The following is a 20,425-nucleotide window of genomic DNA, read 5'->3' as shown; positions in this document are numbered from 1 at the left end:
TTTTATTTTGTTTCTGGTCTGATACACAAATTCTAAAACAGTCTATTATCCAAATTAGGCAAGTCTGCTGTCAGGAAATGTGCTCTGTGGCTCTTTTCTGTCACCACTGTTTGAAAGGAGGCTGATTCCTTTTCTCTCCTATGCAGAGATAGACTTACAACTAACCCAAGCTGAAGAAATTATATCGATCCATTTACTGTGTTTTTGCCCTGAAGTTTGTGGTTTTGCTTCTTTTTAAAAACAAGCTCTGTATGAGGAATGGCAGACAAGGCATGGGGACATGTTCCAATGCTGATCCATGAAAATAGGTGGACACTGGTGGAGCAAAACCCCTTGGCAATAGTGAGAGCTCCTACCTATTTGTGTACTGTGCATTCCACATTAATATCTGGCTATGAAGTTGTTCGCTGCTTTTAGCAGCCTCACATTTACACATGACAAATGTACTGTGTGGTTCTTCCACCAGCACTCATAACCAGCTTTAGTTATTGTATATCTGAACTGAGATGTGCCCTAGCATAGGTACAGTTCCCTGGTAATATTGTTTATTCTCCTTACTGTATTGGGATAAATAGGGGAAGGGGTCAGTAGAGGTGTGCTTGTACTGACGTGGAGTTTTCGTAATTTATTATGCTATCCAGTGCTTTTAGCGGACTGTGCTGGAATTTGCCTCTGGCTCTGAAAGTGAGGTGTAGCCCCAGCCCTGTTGTACCTTTCAGTATGTATTGTTCTAATAGATATCAGATGGCTGATCAATGCAAACATGCCATACACTGTACAAATAGCACAGGGTATAGGTGTGTGGCTGCAGGGCCTCTGTCTCATCTTAAGCACGTAAAATGAGGAGGAGACAGCAGATAAGATCCTCAGTGTGTTTTGGGTGTGATGACCATAGGGTGGCATATCTCTCCTTTTCCATGAGTCCACAGCAATACATTGGAATGGCTTCATTTTACTGCTTTTTCTTCAGGACTCCACAGCCACTCAGCTTCTGTTTGTGGGCTGACTGAGCTCAATGAAATTGCTTTCCTACAACCAACAAGAACCACTATTTACATGGATAAACCCTCACTGACCTGAGTATCAGGAGCTGGTTGTCATGCTGGTGCAGTGTGTGCTGACCTTTGTAAACAACTCTTCTGTGGTTTTGGCATCTTTGAGTGCTCCTGGAAAAAATTCCCATGGAACAGATAACAGAAGTTGCTTCTGTACTTTGCATTGCCAGATTATCTGGCAAGAGAGCTGCTAAAAAGAGGTTCTGAGAACAGCTGAAAAAGAGCAAGTACATGCCTGCTGCAAGCAGTAGAGCAACTGGTACCCACTGAGAAAGAGAAGTGGTGATCTGAAAACACACAAGAGGAAGGTACATGGACAGGTACCTTCTGTGGGTGTTGCAGTGCTGTGAGAGCCGAAGAAAGTTCTTAATTGCTCAGAGAAATATAGAGGGGCTAGTCAGAATGGACAACAACTAATGTAGGCTTTGGAGACAAGATCAGCTTACAAAAGCTAAGCCCAAGAATGCTGTTGGAAACTAGCAACAGCTAAGCCTACAGCTCCTTCAGAAAAGGGAAAAGAAACATTTTAAACTCACAATCCACTTTATAGCACAGCCCAAGGCTATAGGTAATCCATCTCTAGCAATCCTAGGATGTCCTCAGTAAACACATGTTGAAAAAATAGCATTTCAACAAATCTTTTTGTGTCCTCCTTGAAAACAGATTGCTGGTTCTGTTGGAACCCAGAGAGCCTATGAAAAGGTAGGGAAGGTCAAACGTACTGCACCAACCATGAGAAATCCCTGGTTGCTCTTCCAGTCATGACTATACTCTTCTGGAGGGCAGTTTGCCTAAATCTAATCTGGTTGGGTTTGCAGTTATGCCTGGTATTCCTGGGATAAGACTACCAAATGCATTTTTCAGAGGTCCCAGGCATGTAGCAGGAGAGGTTTTATTCCTGCTTCCCAAGTGGCCTAATCTGTGGCAGCACTCACAGCTCCCAAATTCTCATCAGATGCCCTACTCTCCTAATCAGCAAATGTTTAAACCCTTGCTTTACTTTAAGCTGCTGAGCCATTACACAGAAAAGATAAGGCAGTCTCTGCTGTTGGCAGTGATGATGTCTGCTCCTGCCTCCCCCTGTAGTGGTGTGGTGTGTCTGCATTTAGGAAAATGAGCTTGGAGGGGAACGGAGTGGGGAGTTTTACTTGGGCCAGGCAGCGGGAAGACTGATCCTTCTTCTACTAAGAGTGTCAGATAATATACCAATGGCTTTCTCTCTTGTGCTGCTCTGCTGCAGACATCTTGCGAGTGGAGAAGGAAAGCCGTGAGTTTGTTTGTTGGCATCCTGACAAAGCATTTTCATGAGCATGACTGCCCGGTGAAGACGCCTGTTTAACTTCCCAGCCCGGGATAGCAAGCAGATCTGGGCAAAGCTTTGGGGCTGCACTTTTCCGGCAGGTTCGCTAATGTTTCACACACGTGAATCCAGGGACAAGTAGCAGATGCCCTGAGCAGGCCTAGCCAGTGCTTTCAGCTGAAATGCGTGTTTTGCGTCTGGCACATTCTCAAGGAGCTCTTTTGAGGAGTTCTAAGTAAACAATAAATCTCTCCACAATGGAATTCATACTGAGTGAATTATCAGGGTTAAAAAAATATTCTGTTGCTTTCAGCTCTTATCTTTGTTTACCGTATCGCCAAGGACAGTGACCTGTCTTTGTGCCCCAATACTGAACTGTCAGCAAGAGAGACAGGAAGTGCTGCCTCCTCTATAGGCTCAGAGTATAGGCTTAATGAGGAGAATAACATCTCAGCAGCAGCAGCAGCTGTTGGTTTTGCTCAGTTTGGTTTATTCTCTTTTGTTGTCTTACTTCAGCAAACCTAGATAATCTTAGAGAAAGGCCTTTGTGCCAAGTTTCTGAACTCTAATTTAGTGACCTTCAGATATTTAAACATTATTAAGACCAAGTCAAGCTGACAAGCTTCTATGTCCTTTTCATTTCCCACCAAGCTGAGCCTGTTGCCTCCTGTGTGGAGCCTGGTTGTGCACAGCACTCTGAACATGAGCCATCTTTCAGCTTGAGAGAGCAGGGAGTGCTCCAAGCCCAAGCAAAATGCTGGCTCCGTCCCTTACTGTGGCAATATTGGGTTACAGGGAAGCCCCACCACTCCTGGGCCATGTGATTAACAACTCCCCTTAATGAAGTTAGAAATATATGATGGAAAAAATAATCAAATAGGAAAGCACCATCCAGGACAGAGTGGAGATGTGCAGGTAGCACCGCACACGGTGTTGTGGCACTGCCTTATCACAACAGCCGACCCTCTGGGTTTTGGGGAGCAGGAGACATGAGAGCAGCACAAGCCTGCCTCCTACTTCCTGACACTGTCTGCAGGGACCCATCCTGGAGTCTGCTCCGGGAGCAGTTTTGGTGCAGTTCCTCTTCCGCAGGTCTAATAGCAGCAGTAGCTTCCCTGCATGGTTCCCAGATCATCATTTGAGAGGGCAGAGCTGCAGGGAGCAGGGAGAATTCCCATGGTTCCCAGCCTCTATTTGGACCCCAAGGACACGATAGCTGGCTAAATCTTGAGTGCAGGTCCCTTAAACTTTAAATTGCAGCTATTTTTTCCATTCAAGGGTAGGCAAGGAGTGTGTTCCTCTGCTGGTTTGTTGCTGGTGTGTGGGTGAATGTATAACACATGTTACGACCATTCTCCCCCAGCAACTGCACATTGTAAAGCAAAGCTTTAATGGCTTTAATTTTAAGTTCACTTCTTAATTTACACAGAAGGAATGTGTAAAAATTCTGTTCTAGTAGTCTGTCCACCATTTCATTTTCCATTCAGGATTTACCTTTATTTTGTGTATCAGTGTTACCTGCCTACCGTACTCATGACAAAATCTTTATTTTTTTTTTTACAGAGCAGGGGATTTGTTGTTAGTACCATGTAATGGTCCTCAACACGAGCATCATATGCTGCTCTGAGCAAGCCAGCAGTAGCCACATGATTAGGACTTATCAATCTTATTAAGAGTGGTGGAGGAGGGGAAAAGACTTCCCCAAATTTGCTTGGAAAGCTGCGTCAGGACTTGACCTTCTGCTAGCAGGCCCTGTGGTTTTGCCACACAAGGGCTACTCCCACACTCCTCCTGCCCTCACAATAATGTGCCTGGAATCTGACCCCACATTTCCCACTGTCATGTTGGTATCAGCTGGAGATAAATGAAGCTTTCTGTTAACTTGTTCCTTGCTTTGCAGGGTGCTCTTCTCTTCTGCTTTAAAGAGGAGCCAGCAGCGATGTGGCACTGAGGCAGAGCCACATATAGGCACTGTCAGCATGGTGTTTGTAATATACTGGCCAAAGCATCTCTTGTGGTAAAAATGAGACAAGACTCCATTATAAGGAACACAAAAAGGAATTTTCTATCAAGTCCACTGGAAGCAGGGAGCAAGCTATCTTCTTCCCTGGCTCTTCAACTCCCAGGCTGTGTAGTACCAAGGAGCAAAAGTGGCAACATGCATATGCAGAACACAAAAAAAGTCTTCCCACATCCTGACCTAGATAAATAGGACTTGGAATGAATTTTCTGAATTCACAGCAGTGACACTTTGAATCTTCAGAGATTTGAAGTATATATATATATATTTTTAGTCATTTTTGTGCCACTTCAAATAGGTGGATGTGTTACAGAAAGTACACATGCACACATGTCCATGGACATGAAGAGAGGCCAAAAGTACTAATACCAATTTCTCTCACTGTGCCATAACGTGAAATAGGAAGCAAGTGTGTTAGCAAAAGCTGTGGGTTTGGGCAGAAGTGCAAGATGCTCTGGCTCTTTTGAGCTGTGCTGTAAATACCTTGGGAGCTGAGGCAGGAAAAGCTGTGAGGTTGCTCTAAGTTGTGCTGGAAGAAGGCAGGTCAAAGTAAGCAAGGGGTGCACATCCACTCGCAGTTTTTATCAGCACATTTCTTATGAGAGGTGTGTAGCTCTAGAATAATATGATCCCAAGTAACCTGCTTTCCAAAATCTTTTCTTTCATAATTGAGGCAACTTTCCCCCAAGTTTGGGGTGGGTTTTTTTGTTGTTTTTTGTTGTTGTTGTAGTTGTTTTTGGTTTTTTGGGTTTTTTTGGTTTTGTTTTTTTAGTTTTTTTAGTGCAAATTAAGTATTATATGGGACTATGACTTGGGCTGCCAAAATGTTGCATGGTATGGTTTAAGCTAGATCAGCTAACTTGGAATATCAGCAACATGCCATTGGCTTTTTGATCATCCTGCTGGTTCACTACAGAGTATTGCAGATTTCTTTACGCACATAGAAGTCAAAGAAATAATAAGCACCCTTCATCCATCACATCAGGGTAGGTGTGAGAAGCAAGAAGTCCTGTTCTTTTCTTTTTTTTTTTTCCTGCTAATTTTAATAATTTTTTTTACTTTTTAATTAAATTTCTTCATTTACAGTCATGCAGCTGTCTGGGCTTTTGCCACAGATAAGTGGATCTTCATCTGACAGCAACAACCAAAATTTATCTTTCTTTTGCCTCTCTCCCCCTCACTTCTTCCCTTCCCCACCTCCCCCCTAGTACTCTGCAGAAACAAAATGCTATATATAAACTCAGCACAGTTCCCCCCCAATTACTTTGTCTGCATGTTTCAATTTAATTCTGTGTCAAGCTTTGCCAAGGTACCAAGTTTGGCATTTTCAAAAGGGGGTTGGATGATTAATCCTTGAGGCCCCTCTTGTAGTAACACCCCTCACACACCCCCAAAATGTGTGCTACTGTACTGTGGGTACTCTGAGGGGAAGCTCATGCTTGTCTGATGTTTATTCACATGAAGTTCCTGGTCTTGTAGATTTTTTTTCTTTCTTTTTAAAAAGTCTGCGTGATTCTAGCTGAGTGCTAGTAGCAGATGGCCAAAGGGCAGGCAGGGATAGCTCATGGTGCTCAGTAAATGGAATATTACCAGCATCCTGCCATCAGGCTGCAAGTAAGTCTCTGTTATTTGTTTCGTATTCTCTCAAATCACTCAATACTGAAGTCAGGTATATAACCAGAATCTCATATTTCATTATTGAAACAAAAGACAACCAGTAAAGAAAAGAAAAAGGAAAAAAGGTTTCTAGCTGAAGAGGTAAGACTGAAAACATGAATCCCAGTTCAGAAGCCAGAGGGCATATGAAGCTCAAAATACTGTTATTTGTCATTAATCTCATGTGTTTTCCAGACACGTTCAAAGTATGGTGGGGCCTTGCTCATACTGTTTGAGCAATCAGGATTGGTAATATGCTAGCTGCTCTCCTGTGTGTGACAGGCCCTTTACAGAGAAAGCCTACACAGCTGTGTTTCGTCTTGGTACTCAGAAAATCCCTCCCCACAAATTAGCCCATCTATAGATATCTACAGTTCTTTGTGCCTCAATTCATGATAAAAAGGCAGAGTACACCATCCTTTATTAGGTATTTTATATGGGTAAAATTGCTAGTGAACCCCCTGCAGAACACTCTGTCTTATGCACTTTTCTGGCTTAAAAGCACTCTTTTGTGCTGAATGATTCTATCAAATGTATCAATTTGTGGGTGCCACATTTGTGTCTCAGTGGTGTCTCAATCAAGTGGCTTTCCTGTCAGGGCTGGCTCAAACCCAGCTGGGTGCCACCGTGTTGGCCAGGTTCCCCTGTACCCCAGAACTTTTGAGACTTGATGCTTTTGAGCATTGAAAAATAAGAATAAATTATAAAGTACTGGGCATTAAAGTAGCATGGCCGTAAGTGAAATGACAGCACAGAAGTGAGGTGTTGCAAATTTTAAAAATTAGGGTATTCTTGGAAATACAGAAATGAGTGATGTGGCCAGGCACTAAGATAGGAAAGGGTGAGGTTCAAGAAGCAAAAGTATCTTTGGGAAGCAAGAGAGAAAGAACAGAAAATTGTCTTCACACCGGGACCATTGTGGGACTGTGAGGTAATAAATAAATAAAGGCAAAGCAGCTTACTCATAAAGCAGAAGAAATTGTGAGCAATACTTTCCATTTGCCTTCCCTGTAAAGCCTTATATCATCCTAAAACATGCTGGAAATGACCTTGTTCAGACTACAAATGCATTCTGTATTTTCTCACTGCTGACCCTGTGACTCCATCCTGCAGCTCTTTGAGTTGTGCTTTTGTTCCCCTTCGTTTCCATGTGCTCACAAAGGCCAGTGAGTCAGCGCAGAAGGGAGGGCTTTGCTACCCCTGGCAGTACATGGTGCCCCCCAAAACAGCTGCACTTTCCAGGCTCTGTCCTCAGCTCCTGCACGTGGGGGCAGGTCCTCTAACTCAGGTATTCACATCTGTGCTAAAGGAGACCGTGAAACTTGTAGCCTCCTGAACTGAATACTGCTCTTTATAATCTCTTCTCGAATATGCATCTTCAAATGTCAGAAAGGCCTAGGCCTTCCTTTCTTTTCTTGTCCTCTCTTCAGTTTTTGTGGATCACTTGGACACTGATAACTGCAAAAGAATTGCAGATAAAGAATTAAATTTTTTATTTTATTTCCTGGGCTTAAGGACAGAAAGGCTTTCCTCAGGGAGGATCCAGTGGAGTTTTTCCATTGGCCTTTTTTTTGATTGGAAATGTTCCCACAACTTGGGTACAGTTTGAGTATCATTAGAGAGGTCCAGTTGGCCCTCAAATAACCTACTGTGCTTATCATTGTAATCAGGACAAAGTCATTGTGAGAAGTAAATCATAAACAGATGGACAGTTGTGCCATGCTGGTCTACAAAGGGTAGAGGAGAGCAAAGACACAAAACAGTGCCAGAACATGACACCACGATGGCTTCTCTAAATCTAAGCGTGAACGGGCTTAGGGAAATTTCTGTGTTCCCAGATGGAGAGTCAGGGAGTTAAAGGAGAGACCTTGAACAGCCATCCCCCAGGACTCTTTGCAGACAGCTTTATCTGAATATCTAGACAAGTTTGTTGTAGTGTCAGGGTAGCAGACACCCCTGCTCACAGCCAGCTCCCCACTGAGCTTAGGGTAGTGCATTTTGGGTTGACAATTTGTGTTGTTTTTCTCAGAGATCTTCATGCACTGGAGGAAGAAAACATGGAAGCTGTTTCAAGTGCTATCAAATTTTTTCACATGCCAGTTGTAAATTGCTTTGTTGTACCCAGGACAGTCAGCACTTTCCAGAGGGAGCAAAAGAGAAAAAGGCACTGAATAGCTTTGGTTAGAAAACACTTTTTTCCCCTTTCTTTGTCCATTGTTCATATTTTCAGTTGAACTTCAAGAAGTTTCAACAGGAACAAATTTTTCATTTGTGCCTTCTAGAAGGGCCTAGATGAAACATGCTGAAATTTAGAGCTAGGGCTGGATGTGGCTTTTACCAGTAAGTTTTACCTGTATTAGATAGGAGGTGCAGAAGTCTACAGCAAGGAATTGAAGCTTTGGCACCAGAAGCACTTCTTTACATTCTGTACTTTTAGTACCATCAGTTTCTCAAGGACAGGCTGAACCGTGAGTTACGATTTTGGTAGCTGAAAGCAAACAAAGCTCCTTTTTGTTTAAGTCCTATTTAAATGCTGTGCAATGGATTTCTATCTTTTTTGGTCACTTTCAGTCTATGCATTCAGAGCAGTATTTGCTAATTTATGAACAGGAGTCACGCTGAAGCTGAGAAACAAAAATCAGGCTAGTTAAGAAGACTTGAGCTGGTGTGTGCTCAACTCCTAAAGTTATAAATCGATGGCCTCAGTCTTCAGCACCTCTGCCGGCCCCTCCTTTGTAGGGGAGGGATTATTTACCAGGAGCACCTCACACATACATTTGGAAGATGACCGGCTAATTAATGTTTGCTAAATGCTTCCCAAGCCTCAGGGGGAAAACAACTATGGAAAGGCAAAGTCTTGTTGTAGTACTGCTCCTAATGCATGTTAGATGTTTCCAAGGCATTAGGCATTGCATAAATGTTGTATGGTATTAAAAGTGACCTGCCCTTGTCGGAACAAATAATAACTCTGAGTCATGAGAGAATCTTGTTGTTTCTCTGCCACAAATGTTTTCCTGTTTACTAATTCAGAAAAGGTCTCATCCAGCAATTTCTGAAACCAGTGACTTAAGCAGCCACTGGCTTAAGAAGGGCGAATTACAGAAATAATTTATTTTGTGTAAAGCTCTGATCTCCTCATAGGTTGGACTGTGCTCTCCAGAGCATACTTCCCCAAACTGCGTGCCTGGGGCTGAGACACCTCTCAGTCCATAAGTCTGCCACAGAGATGAAGAGCAACCAAAGACTTCAGCATGTAGACCATAAAATAGCCTCTATTTGCAGCATGAAAATTCATGCTGATGTCTTTTAATATAAACATAATGTGAGGAAATGAACATTTGATTAAACTAAACACACAGGCCTTTTATATGCAAGGCCCTAATTTAAAGCACTGTCACCTCCATACAGAAAATACCAGCTGGAGCAGGAATGATTAAATTAAATCATCTGGTTCTTATGTGATACCATGAATGTCTACTGAGAGGGTAAAAAAAAAATCCCTCCTCTTTATTCCTGTAGATCTGCATCAAGGGACACTTCTGTAGCAGGAAGGATTAAGTCTTGCACGAACTTCAGCGGTTAATGTGCTTTGGACTGGTGACATGGCCTTCAGACAGACCTACCCCAGTTTTATAATTCTCTTTCTCAGCCTTTTGGGCCTCTGGCAGTCCTTTCTCCTGTTTAATTTCCTCCTTGCTTGCCTCCCACTGGGATCCTTCACCGTTCAGCATTTCTGCCACCCAAGTAGAAATTTTGATTGTGTCAGACAAGTGTAGAAAGAGAGACTTTCGAGCCTCAGTGGGCTGTGGAGAGAACCTGGGGCGGATTTCCTGGGGGCTGATTGTCTTTTAAGGAGGCGAGAAAGAGGAGTCTCTGTGCCTCTGATGATCTTAGCCTGCTGCAATGCATGGGCAGGGATTATACCACATCACAAATAACTGGTCAAGGCATGCATTGCATACAGGTAGGGAGCCAAAGGGGAGCTACTCTTCCCCACATAGCCTAGGTAAAACAATAAAAATTAGCATAGTGAGGCTACTCATGTACAAAACACTGCCTGGCCTGGCAGTATCATCACACTGGGAACTGCATCTTCCTTTGTGACAGCAGAGCACCCCAGGCACCCAGTCTCACTTAGAGTTATTTAATCAATTTTCATTTGTAGGCACACACTTCTCTTGGCAATCTGGGACTAGATGAAGTTGACAAATTTACAAAACCTAAATAGAAACAGATTGCTTTCTCCTTTCTTTTCGTTTGTAGCTTGTCTCATAAGGTATTTCCTTAGAGATTTTCTTCTTTTTTCCTGACTTTCTTTTTTCTTGATCTTCTACCTGATGGCACACGTTCTGTTCTTGCTGATCACCATGTGTCAGTAGTGATGTAGGTGGAAGAGAATTTCTGACTGTTTTGGTTGCAGCTTTTACGTTTATCTTTTTGGCTTTGGGACACTGTTCAGTTTCAGGAAGTATTTTATCTCGCAGAAGTCTCCTTGTGAGCAGTGATGCTACAAAGACCTTGTTTTAGCACCGTGGAAGCCACTGGAGGTACTGCAGGTCTGTCTTCTATCAGAAGCTGGATTCTTTGATTCGAAAAGCAAACTAACATTAAAGTGAATTGACATTGGTGTAACCTTATACCCTCTGGCTCTTTCCCCAGCACTATTTGGTGCATCCTTAGAACCGTATTTTCCTCTCCTCTCACACAGCCCCAGGGAGCTGCGTGGATTTGCACCAAAGTGATGGAGAGAATTTGGCTGCAAGGACTGCGTGGCTATGGTGGAAATGGTGCACCAGCCATTCCCCCCAGCTCTGAACTCAGTCTGCAAATCGGCACCTTCTCTGTGAATGGTCAGTTGACTTGCATGGTAGTGAACCAGAGAGAGATGGAGTTAGAGCTGAGGGTGACTGGCAGGTGATTTGAACAAAAAGCTGTAAGACTAAATTTATCTGGCACTCACAGTCTTTAGCAGGAGCTGGGAGGAATTTGTTTGAGGTGTCTGAAGCACCAAATGCTGTCACATCTTGGGATGTGCCTCAATGAGCAAAGTAACTTTGTCAAACCCAGTGAGCAGCTACCAAGAGTGAGGGTCAGAGCCTGACAAAATTCCATTTGAATAACAACCCAAGCAGATGAAAGAGGTGGCAGGTAACCCATATGGAACAAAGAAATAAATGGAAATCTTGGGAGTACATGTTTTGGATAGTTTTTCTTGCTTCTGGGGAAAGATGAAAGAGGGGATGGAGCTGAGAACTTCAATGTTGATTTCTGAGAGCATGTGAGAAGGCACAATGCCGATGGCAGATGCTCTAGTGGTACCAAGGTATGCTCTAAGAATTTGAGAGGTGCTAGGCAGCACAGAAAGTCTCTTTATCTGGAAATCAGGCTTGCTATCCTGTTTTTTATTCCTGAACTTTGTCCTCGATTCTGTAGTCAAGAACTTAATATTTTGCTAGAAGGTTCTCTGGGCCTCTGTCACTGGAAGGGGCCAACAGACACTTGATGATTTTAGGCAGGCTTTTCTCTATCTTAAGGCTGTGATCTGTCTCCCAGAGTGAGTGGGACTCAGGAGCTTCAGGATCCTGTTTCCCAAGCAGCATGGGCTGGTCCTGCCTGGTGCCTTGGCTCGGAGACACATCGCACCTGGCAGGTGCAGACAACAGGCAGGGAGAATTTGCAGTAAGTGTTGCATGAGGATTGCCTTAAGCATTTTTTAAGTGTTTGGTCCAAGTTCTGGGGGTAAAGCTAAGAAATTTTATTTCATCAACTTTCTCCCTATCCTGCTGCCTGAGATTGTAGGAAGGCTTTAGTTTGGTGCTTTACAGGGGTTGCAGCATGTTGTCACGGAAGTGGTCAAGCATGTGACAAGCTTTCTTTAAGCAAGGATAGATGCCTGTTAAACCATCCCACCCCTTTTTTCATTGCTATGCATTCTGAGTGCAGTCCAGTCTCTAACCTTTCCTTTCCTGAAAGGGTTGTTGGCAAAGTTGTCATCCAAGAAGCCTAATTTGACTTTCTTGTACTTCACATTCTTGCATTTCTTCCCCCTCTCTGAGGGCAAGTGAGGCACACAGACTCTAGTTCTGTTAGAGTATGAGCAGCTCCTAGAGGTGACTAAAGAGAGTTCAAAACCACAGGCAGATTCTTTGATCTATTGGCAGCTTTTGATCCCTTTGATCAAAAAACATTATTGACCTGTTTGTGAATGGCTGTGGTCTTTTAGTAGGTAAAAAGTAGCCCTTTTGGCAATTTGAAAGGGAGTGGGGTGAGAGTGACTGGGGGAGATGCTGCCTTTTTTCACTCCTATCCTATGGCTATCCAAAGTCTACATTTTGGGGGAGACAAAAAACCCACATGGGCTGTGTAGCTATGCGTACACAGATAACTCATGGATCTACATCTGTACTTAAGCATGTCTGCACATCATCTCTCTGACCTGGACTTTGTCACAGCCACACCAGCCCATGAGCCATTGGATTTGGATTGCAGTTTCTCAGAAACCTCAGCTGGTTCAGTATCAGGCCATGACTCAGCAGTGCTCCTTTTGAGGAATGTGGTCTCGGCAGGCTTTGCTGCTTCTAAATTGATTTCAGGTGCACATACGCTGTCAGCTGCACAAATTTTTTTCTGTTTTTTTTTTTTATTTCTGGATGCTGAGCATCACTAGAGCATGGCCAATAGGATAAGTGGAAATCTCTTATTCACTGATGTGTACTTTGAATTACCATTCCCAAAACAGAGGCGGTAGAGGAGGATGATCATCAGCTGCTTTGGGGAAAAGTTAGTGTCTCGTCTTGAGCTGTCACTGAAGATGGGTTCATGCTGGATGTTGTATGGAAGCAACTGAGGTGCAGGCATATGTTCCATTCTGCTGACTTGGCTGTGGTGACACCAACCACAGCCAGCAAAGAAGAGCCAGCAACTGGGAACAGTAACATCTCAAACTGCAGCAGAGTGATTGGCCAGACCGCTCCTGTCGGCACTTGGATTCCCTTGCTGTTCATTGAGGAATTAAAAGTTAACTGGGGGCGGTGGTAAAAAATAGGTTTGCCTGCCTAGAAAATGTTAAAACCAATACTGAAAAGCAGAGGTGGATCTGAAGGTAGTTATCTCTCTTGGAGTTTATATGGGGATTAAAACACGCGTCATCCTTGTAGCACATAGGCAATTTTATAATCACTGCTGGTATTTCACCTCAGGGTACTCTGTGGGAGGAAGAATTAATTTCCCATCTTTTTCTAAGTAATGGAGGCTTGTGATTTTCTGTCAGTCATAAAGGAGAGTCTGTGGCCAAACTAGATGCCAGAAGTGATTGAATAGTCTGGGATTGGTAAGGGTGTACCACCTCACCTCCAGAAATCCAAGTGGGGAAACATGCATGCATAGAAATTCCACAAGATGTTACATGGCCATTTCACTTCCACATCAACAGGAAACGACACTACAAGGTTGTGCAAGGCATAAGAAAAACTGCTGTGCAAAGCAGTGGCTGCAAAATTAAAATACAGGATGTTTTATTATATGCAATCCTCCCTCACACTCCCCTTGTTAAAGACAGAAACCTTTCTTAGTGAAAAAAAAACACCTCATCTTGACTACAAGGCAATTTAGACCTTTCTTTTTTTTTTCAAGAGGTTAAAGTGGCATGTTTGCACAACATCACCCTCACCCCAGCAAACCTGCCAGCAGTTGATAGATATAAATAGGGACATTTAGGGAGAAAAGCATATTTACGTTCCTTTGAAATGTGCTTGGCTAAAGGCATATTTTTAAAAGAGGGAATGGAAAAACAAATGGAAAATATTTTCTTTGAAAGGGAAAAAAGAAGCAACAAACTGTCCTTCCTAAACAGAGATGCTTGGCTTGTGTGTACTTTACGCAGCTGCAGGTCAGACCTTGCAAACAACTACTAAATTAGGTCCAGCTACTTTGATGCTAAAAGCATGGAAGTGCCAATAATTAAGTTGCGTCAGATGTAGGAAATGACTGATGTGTCTGTCATTCTCATGATAGCAGAGTTCACTCTGCTGCCATTTGACTGACCCCCCCTTCTATATGTAAGCAAAAAGAATTTTCTTCTGAAGAAAATCAGCTGGTTTTACACCTTTGTTTTGTTTTCTGAACTGCTAATTCCCTGAAGGTATAGAAGCTATTTGAAAGAGCAAATCAAAGCTCCAGTAATTTAGTGTTATATTATTCGTTGATGTATGGTTTGATTTAGTGGCTACTTATTATATCAAGTTACCATATAATTATCTTAATTATTGACTCCAGAAGTAAGTAGAGGGATTATGAGAGAGACAGGAAGGCCCAGTGGAAAGAGTATGGTTCAGAGAATCAAACACATTTCGGTGTGCTCTTGGCTCCACCACTCATTTTTTCTGAGCCTGGACTCCTCTCTCAGTCAGCCTGTCCATGAAATCAGGAGGGATTGCAGGAACAGGACTCAGATGCTGACTCAGGATTCAAAGAGATGCAGGAGAGCAGTATAAAAAGGCAAGGGGAAAGCTCTGAAAGATAATTGTAAAACTGGCAGAAAAAAATAAAAGAATGCACTCCACAGCATGCATTTGCACTGAAGAGTGGAGCACCTCTGGGGGCATGGAGAAAGGGAGTTGTGCCGTCAAGACCTGAAATTTGAGACTGCATTTCCAGCCTCTGCTACTGGTTTCCCCCACAAAATTAGGCAGCACTCAGATCCCTTTCTGCAAAACAAAGGTGATAAAAATCATTCTCACAGCTTTTGTTCTAGCTATTGGAATTATTGGAGCACTATTCCTCTAATCATGGTTCTCACGTGGCTTTTAGGCTCCTAGTCCTTTGTCTGATGACTACTGACCTAAGCCAAAGGTTTGAGTTAGCAGGCACCACTACAAGATAAAAGGCACACTGAAAGGCTGTCAATGGAGTCCATATTTCCTGTATTGATAATATTTGTCGTATACTGACAAAATACTTCATCTATTGACAAGCTGAGTTGCATCTTTTCCCCTGAGAGAGGAGCACACACACTGGTTCTACTCAGCCTGTGCAAATTACTTTCTCTGCTTCTGCTTTTCTTTCCTGAGCCAAAAAATGGGGATAATAGAATGTATCTATTTCCTTCCTAGAAAAGATCAGTTAATGTGAAATGGTGCATGGTGGCTTAGTGCTGAATAAGTGGGATACCCTAATCCAGCAAGGTATCCTTGTTCTATTGTATGCCTTTTCTGCGTACCATCTGGAGTTGCTCTCTGCTTAGTATTTTCAGTATGTACCATATGTTTTTGCATGAAAATTCAATAAAATATGCATTATACATGAAAAGTGCTGTAGTAAATAAAGGAAGGATGGAATCCAGTCCCCTTTGTGAACGGCCAGGGCCCCAGATCTTCATAAAAGGTTTAGTCTAGTCTGACGTCTGTGCTTTTCTCCAATTTACTCTGTGTCAGTCTTTAGGAGATGCTCTAATTTAAAACAAAACTCTACTTTACTGATGAGGTTATTCGATGTTCTTTGGCTGCCCTCTGCTGAGAGCACTGAATAAAACAGGGAAGATGTCCTTTTTCCGAGGAAGGTAACTGTGGAAGAAATTCCCTGTTTGTCCATGTGCCGTGTCGTGTCAGTGCTGCTGTTTGGTGTCTCTCGTTGTCTGTTTGTTGCCAGTCAGAGAGCAAAGTCTTCTGAGCTACAGCCCTGTTGGTGTTGTAGTGCCCACCACTCCTTGTCAAGGGCTGGATGGCTTTGTAGGATTGTGAAGATGTGGGCTCAGGCATTGACCATCATGAAAAATTATGCAGCATTAAGCAAGGGCTGGAGGAAACAGGCTTCTCTGCTCAGGCACTACTGCTGTCCTGCCAGGTGGGATTTGAGCAATACCTCAGCACCTCATTTCTTGGCAGAGCAATTTACCACTGTGTGCTGTTCCTCATCGGGGTTCCAGCATCTTCCAGAGCCATCTCCACCCCTCCACAGACACCACAGCACCAGCACTTTGCTTTATTTCTGTAGCTGGGAAAGTGCAGAGGGGTTGTTCCAACATTAACAAGAGTAACTAGGGGACTTGCTGTTTCTTGTGAACAAGGTGTGAGCTTGCTCTTGCCCCTGGGAAGAAACAAGGGTCCTGTGCAGATGTTGGTACACGTGTAAAACAACAGCTCTGTTATAGCTGTTGATGCTCTTTGTAATGACCTGCTTTTAATACTTCCTAGCAAGTTGATTTATTATTATACCTTCAGCTGGGCTGTGCACCAAAGCATTTTGATGATGAAAGGAATGTTACACACACATTTAATTACTGCCCACATTTTTGTATAATTTTATCATTTACTGTTTTAGATGAGACATCGAGTTCTTCTACAGGAAAGATGCCCAGTAAAAAATAGATGATTTAAAAGCTAATCTGAGATGAGTTTGGCACTTATATGTGAGAAAACATAATTGTTCCTTTTGTCCTGCCCTTTCAGATGGTCCCTGATTACCAAAATGTACAAGAACTCCCTTATCTGGACATGGTGATTGCAGAGACATTGCGCATGTACCCACCTGCATTCAGGTATCTTTTTTTCGCCCTTCTGATTACACAGGATAGATCCCTGGCTCTATGAAATGGAAATCTGCTGTTGGAAGACCAATGGTCTCTCAGTGTCTGTGTCAACATCAGTACTGCTTTGTGAATTTGAAAGATATAATGTGGCCTGTTGAAGGAAAGCTGGATAATTCTGGTATTTCTAATGCACATTTTTACAGTGAATTGTCCAAGGTTGCTTCCTCACCATTCTTCACATCCCCCAAGGTTAGAGGACAGAGCCATTTTGAAGCAGATCTGGCCTTAGAAAGACAGAGGCTGCTGCTTCCATCTGCCTCAGGCTTTGGGGATGTGCACCAAAACCCATCCCTGCCCTGTTGGTTATTACAGCCCTGATCCATGGAAGAGTTGCCCAGTCTGAAAGCTGTAGTTTACATGTGTGTTTAACTTTGGCCCAGTAACACCTAGCACTACCTTATACTAATAGAGATACACTAATGGTAACATCCATTAATTTTTGAAAGTTTTGTCCCAAATCACACATGACTTATTCTACTATATTGATGAACAGAAAGCAAGGGAAAAAGAAAGTCAAAAACTGATTGTTAAAGCTCCAAGTTATCACAAGCATAAACACAAATATTAAGAAATACAATTTTTCTAAGTGATCAGCCCCTTGCAATGCTTCTTATGAAGCTCAGGGAAAATGTAGATGACTGGAAAGAAGCCAAAGCTGAATGTGCTGTGAGAGCTTTTGAAGAATTTAACCCATGACTGCAAACACCTTAAAACAAACAGAAAAAAGCTTAAAATAATATTCTCTTCTATATGTTAACCAAGATTGGAAGTCAAGATTTTTTTCACAGACATCTGCAGGATTGTTCAGAGAGAAAATATCAAAGAGATCTGCTGGATGAGATGATGGAGCTTTATTATGTTATACTTGGGGTACAAATGGAAACTGTTCTGCTGGCTAAAGTGATAGGGGTCTCTGAGTTTGGGCTGTATCACTGGGAAACAATCTATGTTTGTCAGATGGGAGACAGAACAAGAATGGAACTAAGTTCTTCTGGAGGTTTGTTTGGCGCTGTCAGTGCTGTTTATTGATCTGGCTTTTACTCTGATGGATGTGGAATGGATAGGACAGCCCAGGGCCGCTGAAAGATGTTAATTGCCTATGACAAGGATAATGCTGAGTTAAGGGAAAAATCAGTAGCTGCCAAGTTTGTTATAAAATGAGTTGGTTTCATTTTTTTTTTAAAGAACTTATTACCCAGAAAACTTTCTCCCCCATAACTCATGTTACCATTATCACCAAATTCATGTAAGAATGAGAAGGATAGCTTGTCAATGCTTTTTATTTTTTTTTTTTTTTTTGGCATGCCAGTGTTTTGTTCCAGGTTTGGAGCCTCTGTTATTTATTTGTCTATAAGAAAGGGAGATGGGTGACAGAAAGGAAGAATGTGTTTCTGTAATGATGCTAGACTGAAAGCCCTAAAGCTGAAATCTTTGTTCAACTTTTCTAGCAGGGTGTGGGAAGCAGCAAAGGAAGTTCCTGCACATTGTCTCACCCCTGTGCTTGCAGATGGTGGCAGGGAATAGTTCCCAGGCTGAGACAGCAGGGCACCCACCTGGGTCTGGGCTCATTTGGGATCTGTAGAGACCACTCAAGCACCAAAAGATCTGGATCAGAACCTACCACCACACATGCACACCCACACACAATCTTTTGTAAGAGACAAGCTGAGCTCTGGCAGGCAGCTTTTCTCAGTCTTGTCATGATGAGGTTCCTAAGGACACCTCTGTCACCTATCACCACAGGGTGGGAGAAAACTGCACAGTTTTGGTTGTTAACATCATGCCTGTCTTTGATGAATATATGTGAAATGTGGCTTTCTGAGGCTTGTGAATTGGTTGTATTTCCAGAGTAGCAGCAGCAGCAGCTACAGAACACTCAGCCCCAATATTAAAACAATCCCTTGCTAAGTTTCAGGTGCTGCACCAACAGTGTTTCTCAGTTAAACAAACTCAGAGCTATATTTACTATCCTTTTTTCCCTGGAAGCAAACCAGCATTCTTTCTACCTGTTATTAGAGATGACTGACACATTTTATCAACAATTTTCATAAAAACTGAGTCTAAACCCAACATCAACAATAAAATTGCAGTTTAGCAGTTAATGCTTTGGAAAACAGTACACAACCAGAAATGCCTTCTTGAGAAAAGGGCAAAAGTCAACCACCTGGGCTGGAGCTATGGACTTCTATGTGGAGATGATTATAACCTGAGAAGACCTGAGGAGACACTGGCATCAGCAACACTTGTATTTATCTATGAGAAAACGTTACCCCAGAAATTGTTCAGTCAGATGAAGACAGATACTTTTATAGATATCTCTTGCTGTGTTTTTAACCCTTATGAATCACCTGGCATGTTGTTGCAGATTCACTAGGGAAGCAGCTAAAGACTGTGTAGTGCTGGGGCAGCATATTCCAGCTGGAGCTGTCATTGAAACTGCAGTGGGACACCTTCACCACAACCCTGAGTTCTGGCCAGAACCTGAGAAGTTCATTCCTGAGAGGTATGTAGAGTGATGTTTTTCATCCTTAGGTTGAAGTCTTTACTTTGGCCTGTGAACACAGAACTCCAACCTGTCCAATGCAAGCACCAGATTCTGCTGCTCCTTCACAGCCACAGCCACCACCATTCATTCAAAATAGCATTTCCACCAAGAGGAGCACAGTTTTATTTAGTCGATAAAAACATGTTATTTCTACTAAATCAGACAAGTGATGATAGTGGTGTATCCCGCAGAAGGTGCGAGGTTTGGTCAAGGTTGGACTGTGGCAGAGGTTTTCAGACCTGTTTCCAAATCAGATACTGTGAATAATGTTGCTTCTGGGTGAAAGAATTCTGAGGTGGGACAGTATATTCACTGGCTTGGCTGTACCTGGGAAACTCATCCTGCTCCTTGCTGGTTTAGAGCACCCTTTTCACCTGCAACACAACAGTGTGGGTGCTCTGTGAGTGGGGAACCCAGCCTACTACCCCAACTCCCATTGGAAATTTGCTCTCTGTAAGTTAGGATCCTTGGCTCTTTCTTGGCCAGACTGTTTAACGTGGAGCATTTATACCTTCAGTGGGTGGGGAGAACCCTGTCAAGCCGTGGTTTTGTACGTGCCCTGTGTTACAGGCGCTGGGCTGAGCTTACAGGGAGAGTTGCAGCTGATGTGGTGCTGTGTGGAAGCACAATTTAGTTTTGTGGGCAGCTATATTTTTAAACTGTTTTGTGGGCAGATGCATTTTGAGCTACCACTACATTCAAAAGTTTACTAAGAAAAGAAGTGGCTGCTCCATAAACAACTGGGTGTGAGGCAAGCGGCCTAGAACCATCTTTGCCAGTAAAACAACACATGTGTGGTAGAGGTGGGTTTGCTTAATGCTTCTTCTGGAACAAATCTAGACATATGCTCCATCAGAATCTTTTGGACACAAAGAAGAGCAATGCCAGGGTTAGAGAAGCCCAGAGATTTTGCTGAAGAGAAATCTTAGCAGTAACTGGGAGTCTGGGGTGGGTATTTTTAGAAATGTTTATCTAGAAATGCTTTCTTAATTGTTTATTCACCATTTTACCAGTATTTTATAAAGGTAAAGTGGTTAGTGGGGGCTGAAGTCCCCTTGACTCACACAGTGCTGTTTGTTATGAATCTGAGATTAATTCCCTTTTGAACGTTCCCTGAGGAATGATCCATAATTACTAACACTCTACTCAGCTTGTATAGTTGGTAAAAGTAGAAAGTATATTAGAAAGTATTATAAAATAGAATACTTTATATTTATATATATTTATTTATATATCTCTCTATATATTTTTATATATTATATAT

General features: G+C 42.7%; 1 protein-coding gene across 12 annotated transcripts in view; it reads left to right on the top strand.

The window, feature by feature from the left end:
• The window catches only part of TBXAS1 (thromboxane A synthase 1), a 258,727-nt gene that overhangs the window by 235,264 nt on the left and 3,038 nt on the right, over positions 1-20,425 (top strand). For all 12 annotated transcript variants that reach the window (XM_033514764.1, XM_015628575.2, XM_033514763.1 and 9 more), the window contains 2 exons: positions 16,477-16,565; positions 18,982-19,119. In XM_033514764.1, coding sequence (XP_033370655.1) covers positions 16,477-16,565; positions 18,982-19,119 — 227 coding nt within the window. The remainder of the gene's footprint in view (positions 1-16,476; positions 16,566-18,981; positions 19,120-20,425) is intronic.

Source organism: Parus major, chromosome 1A (assembly GCF_001522545.3).
Source record: "Parus major isolate Abel chromosome 1A, Parus_major1.1, whole genome shotgun sequence".
In the NCBI taxonomy this organism is placed as follows: domain Eukaryota; kingdom Metazoa; phylum Chordata; class Aves; order Passeriformes; family Paridae; genus Parus; species Parus major.
The sequence above is the reverse complement of the archived record's forward strand: the minus strand, read 5'-3'. Positions and strand labels throughout refer to the sequence as shown.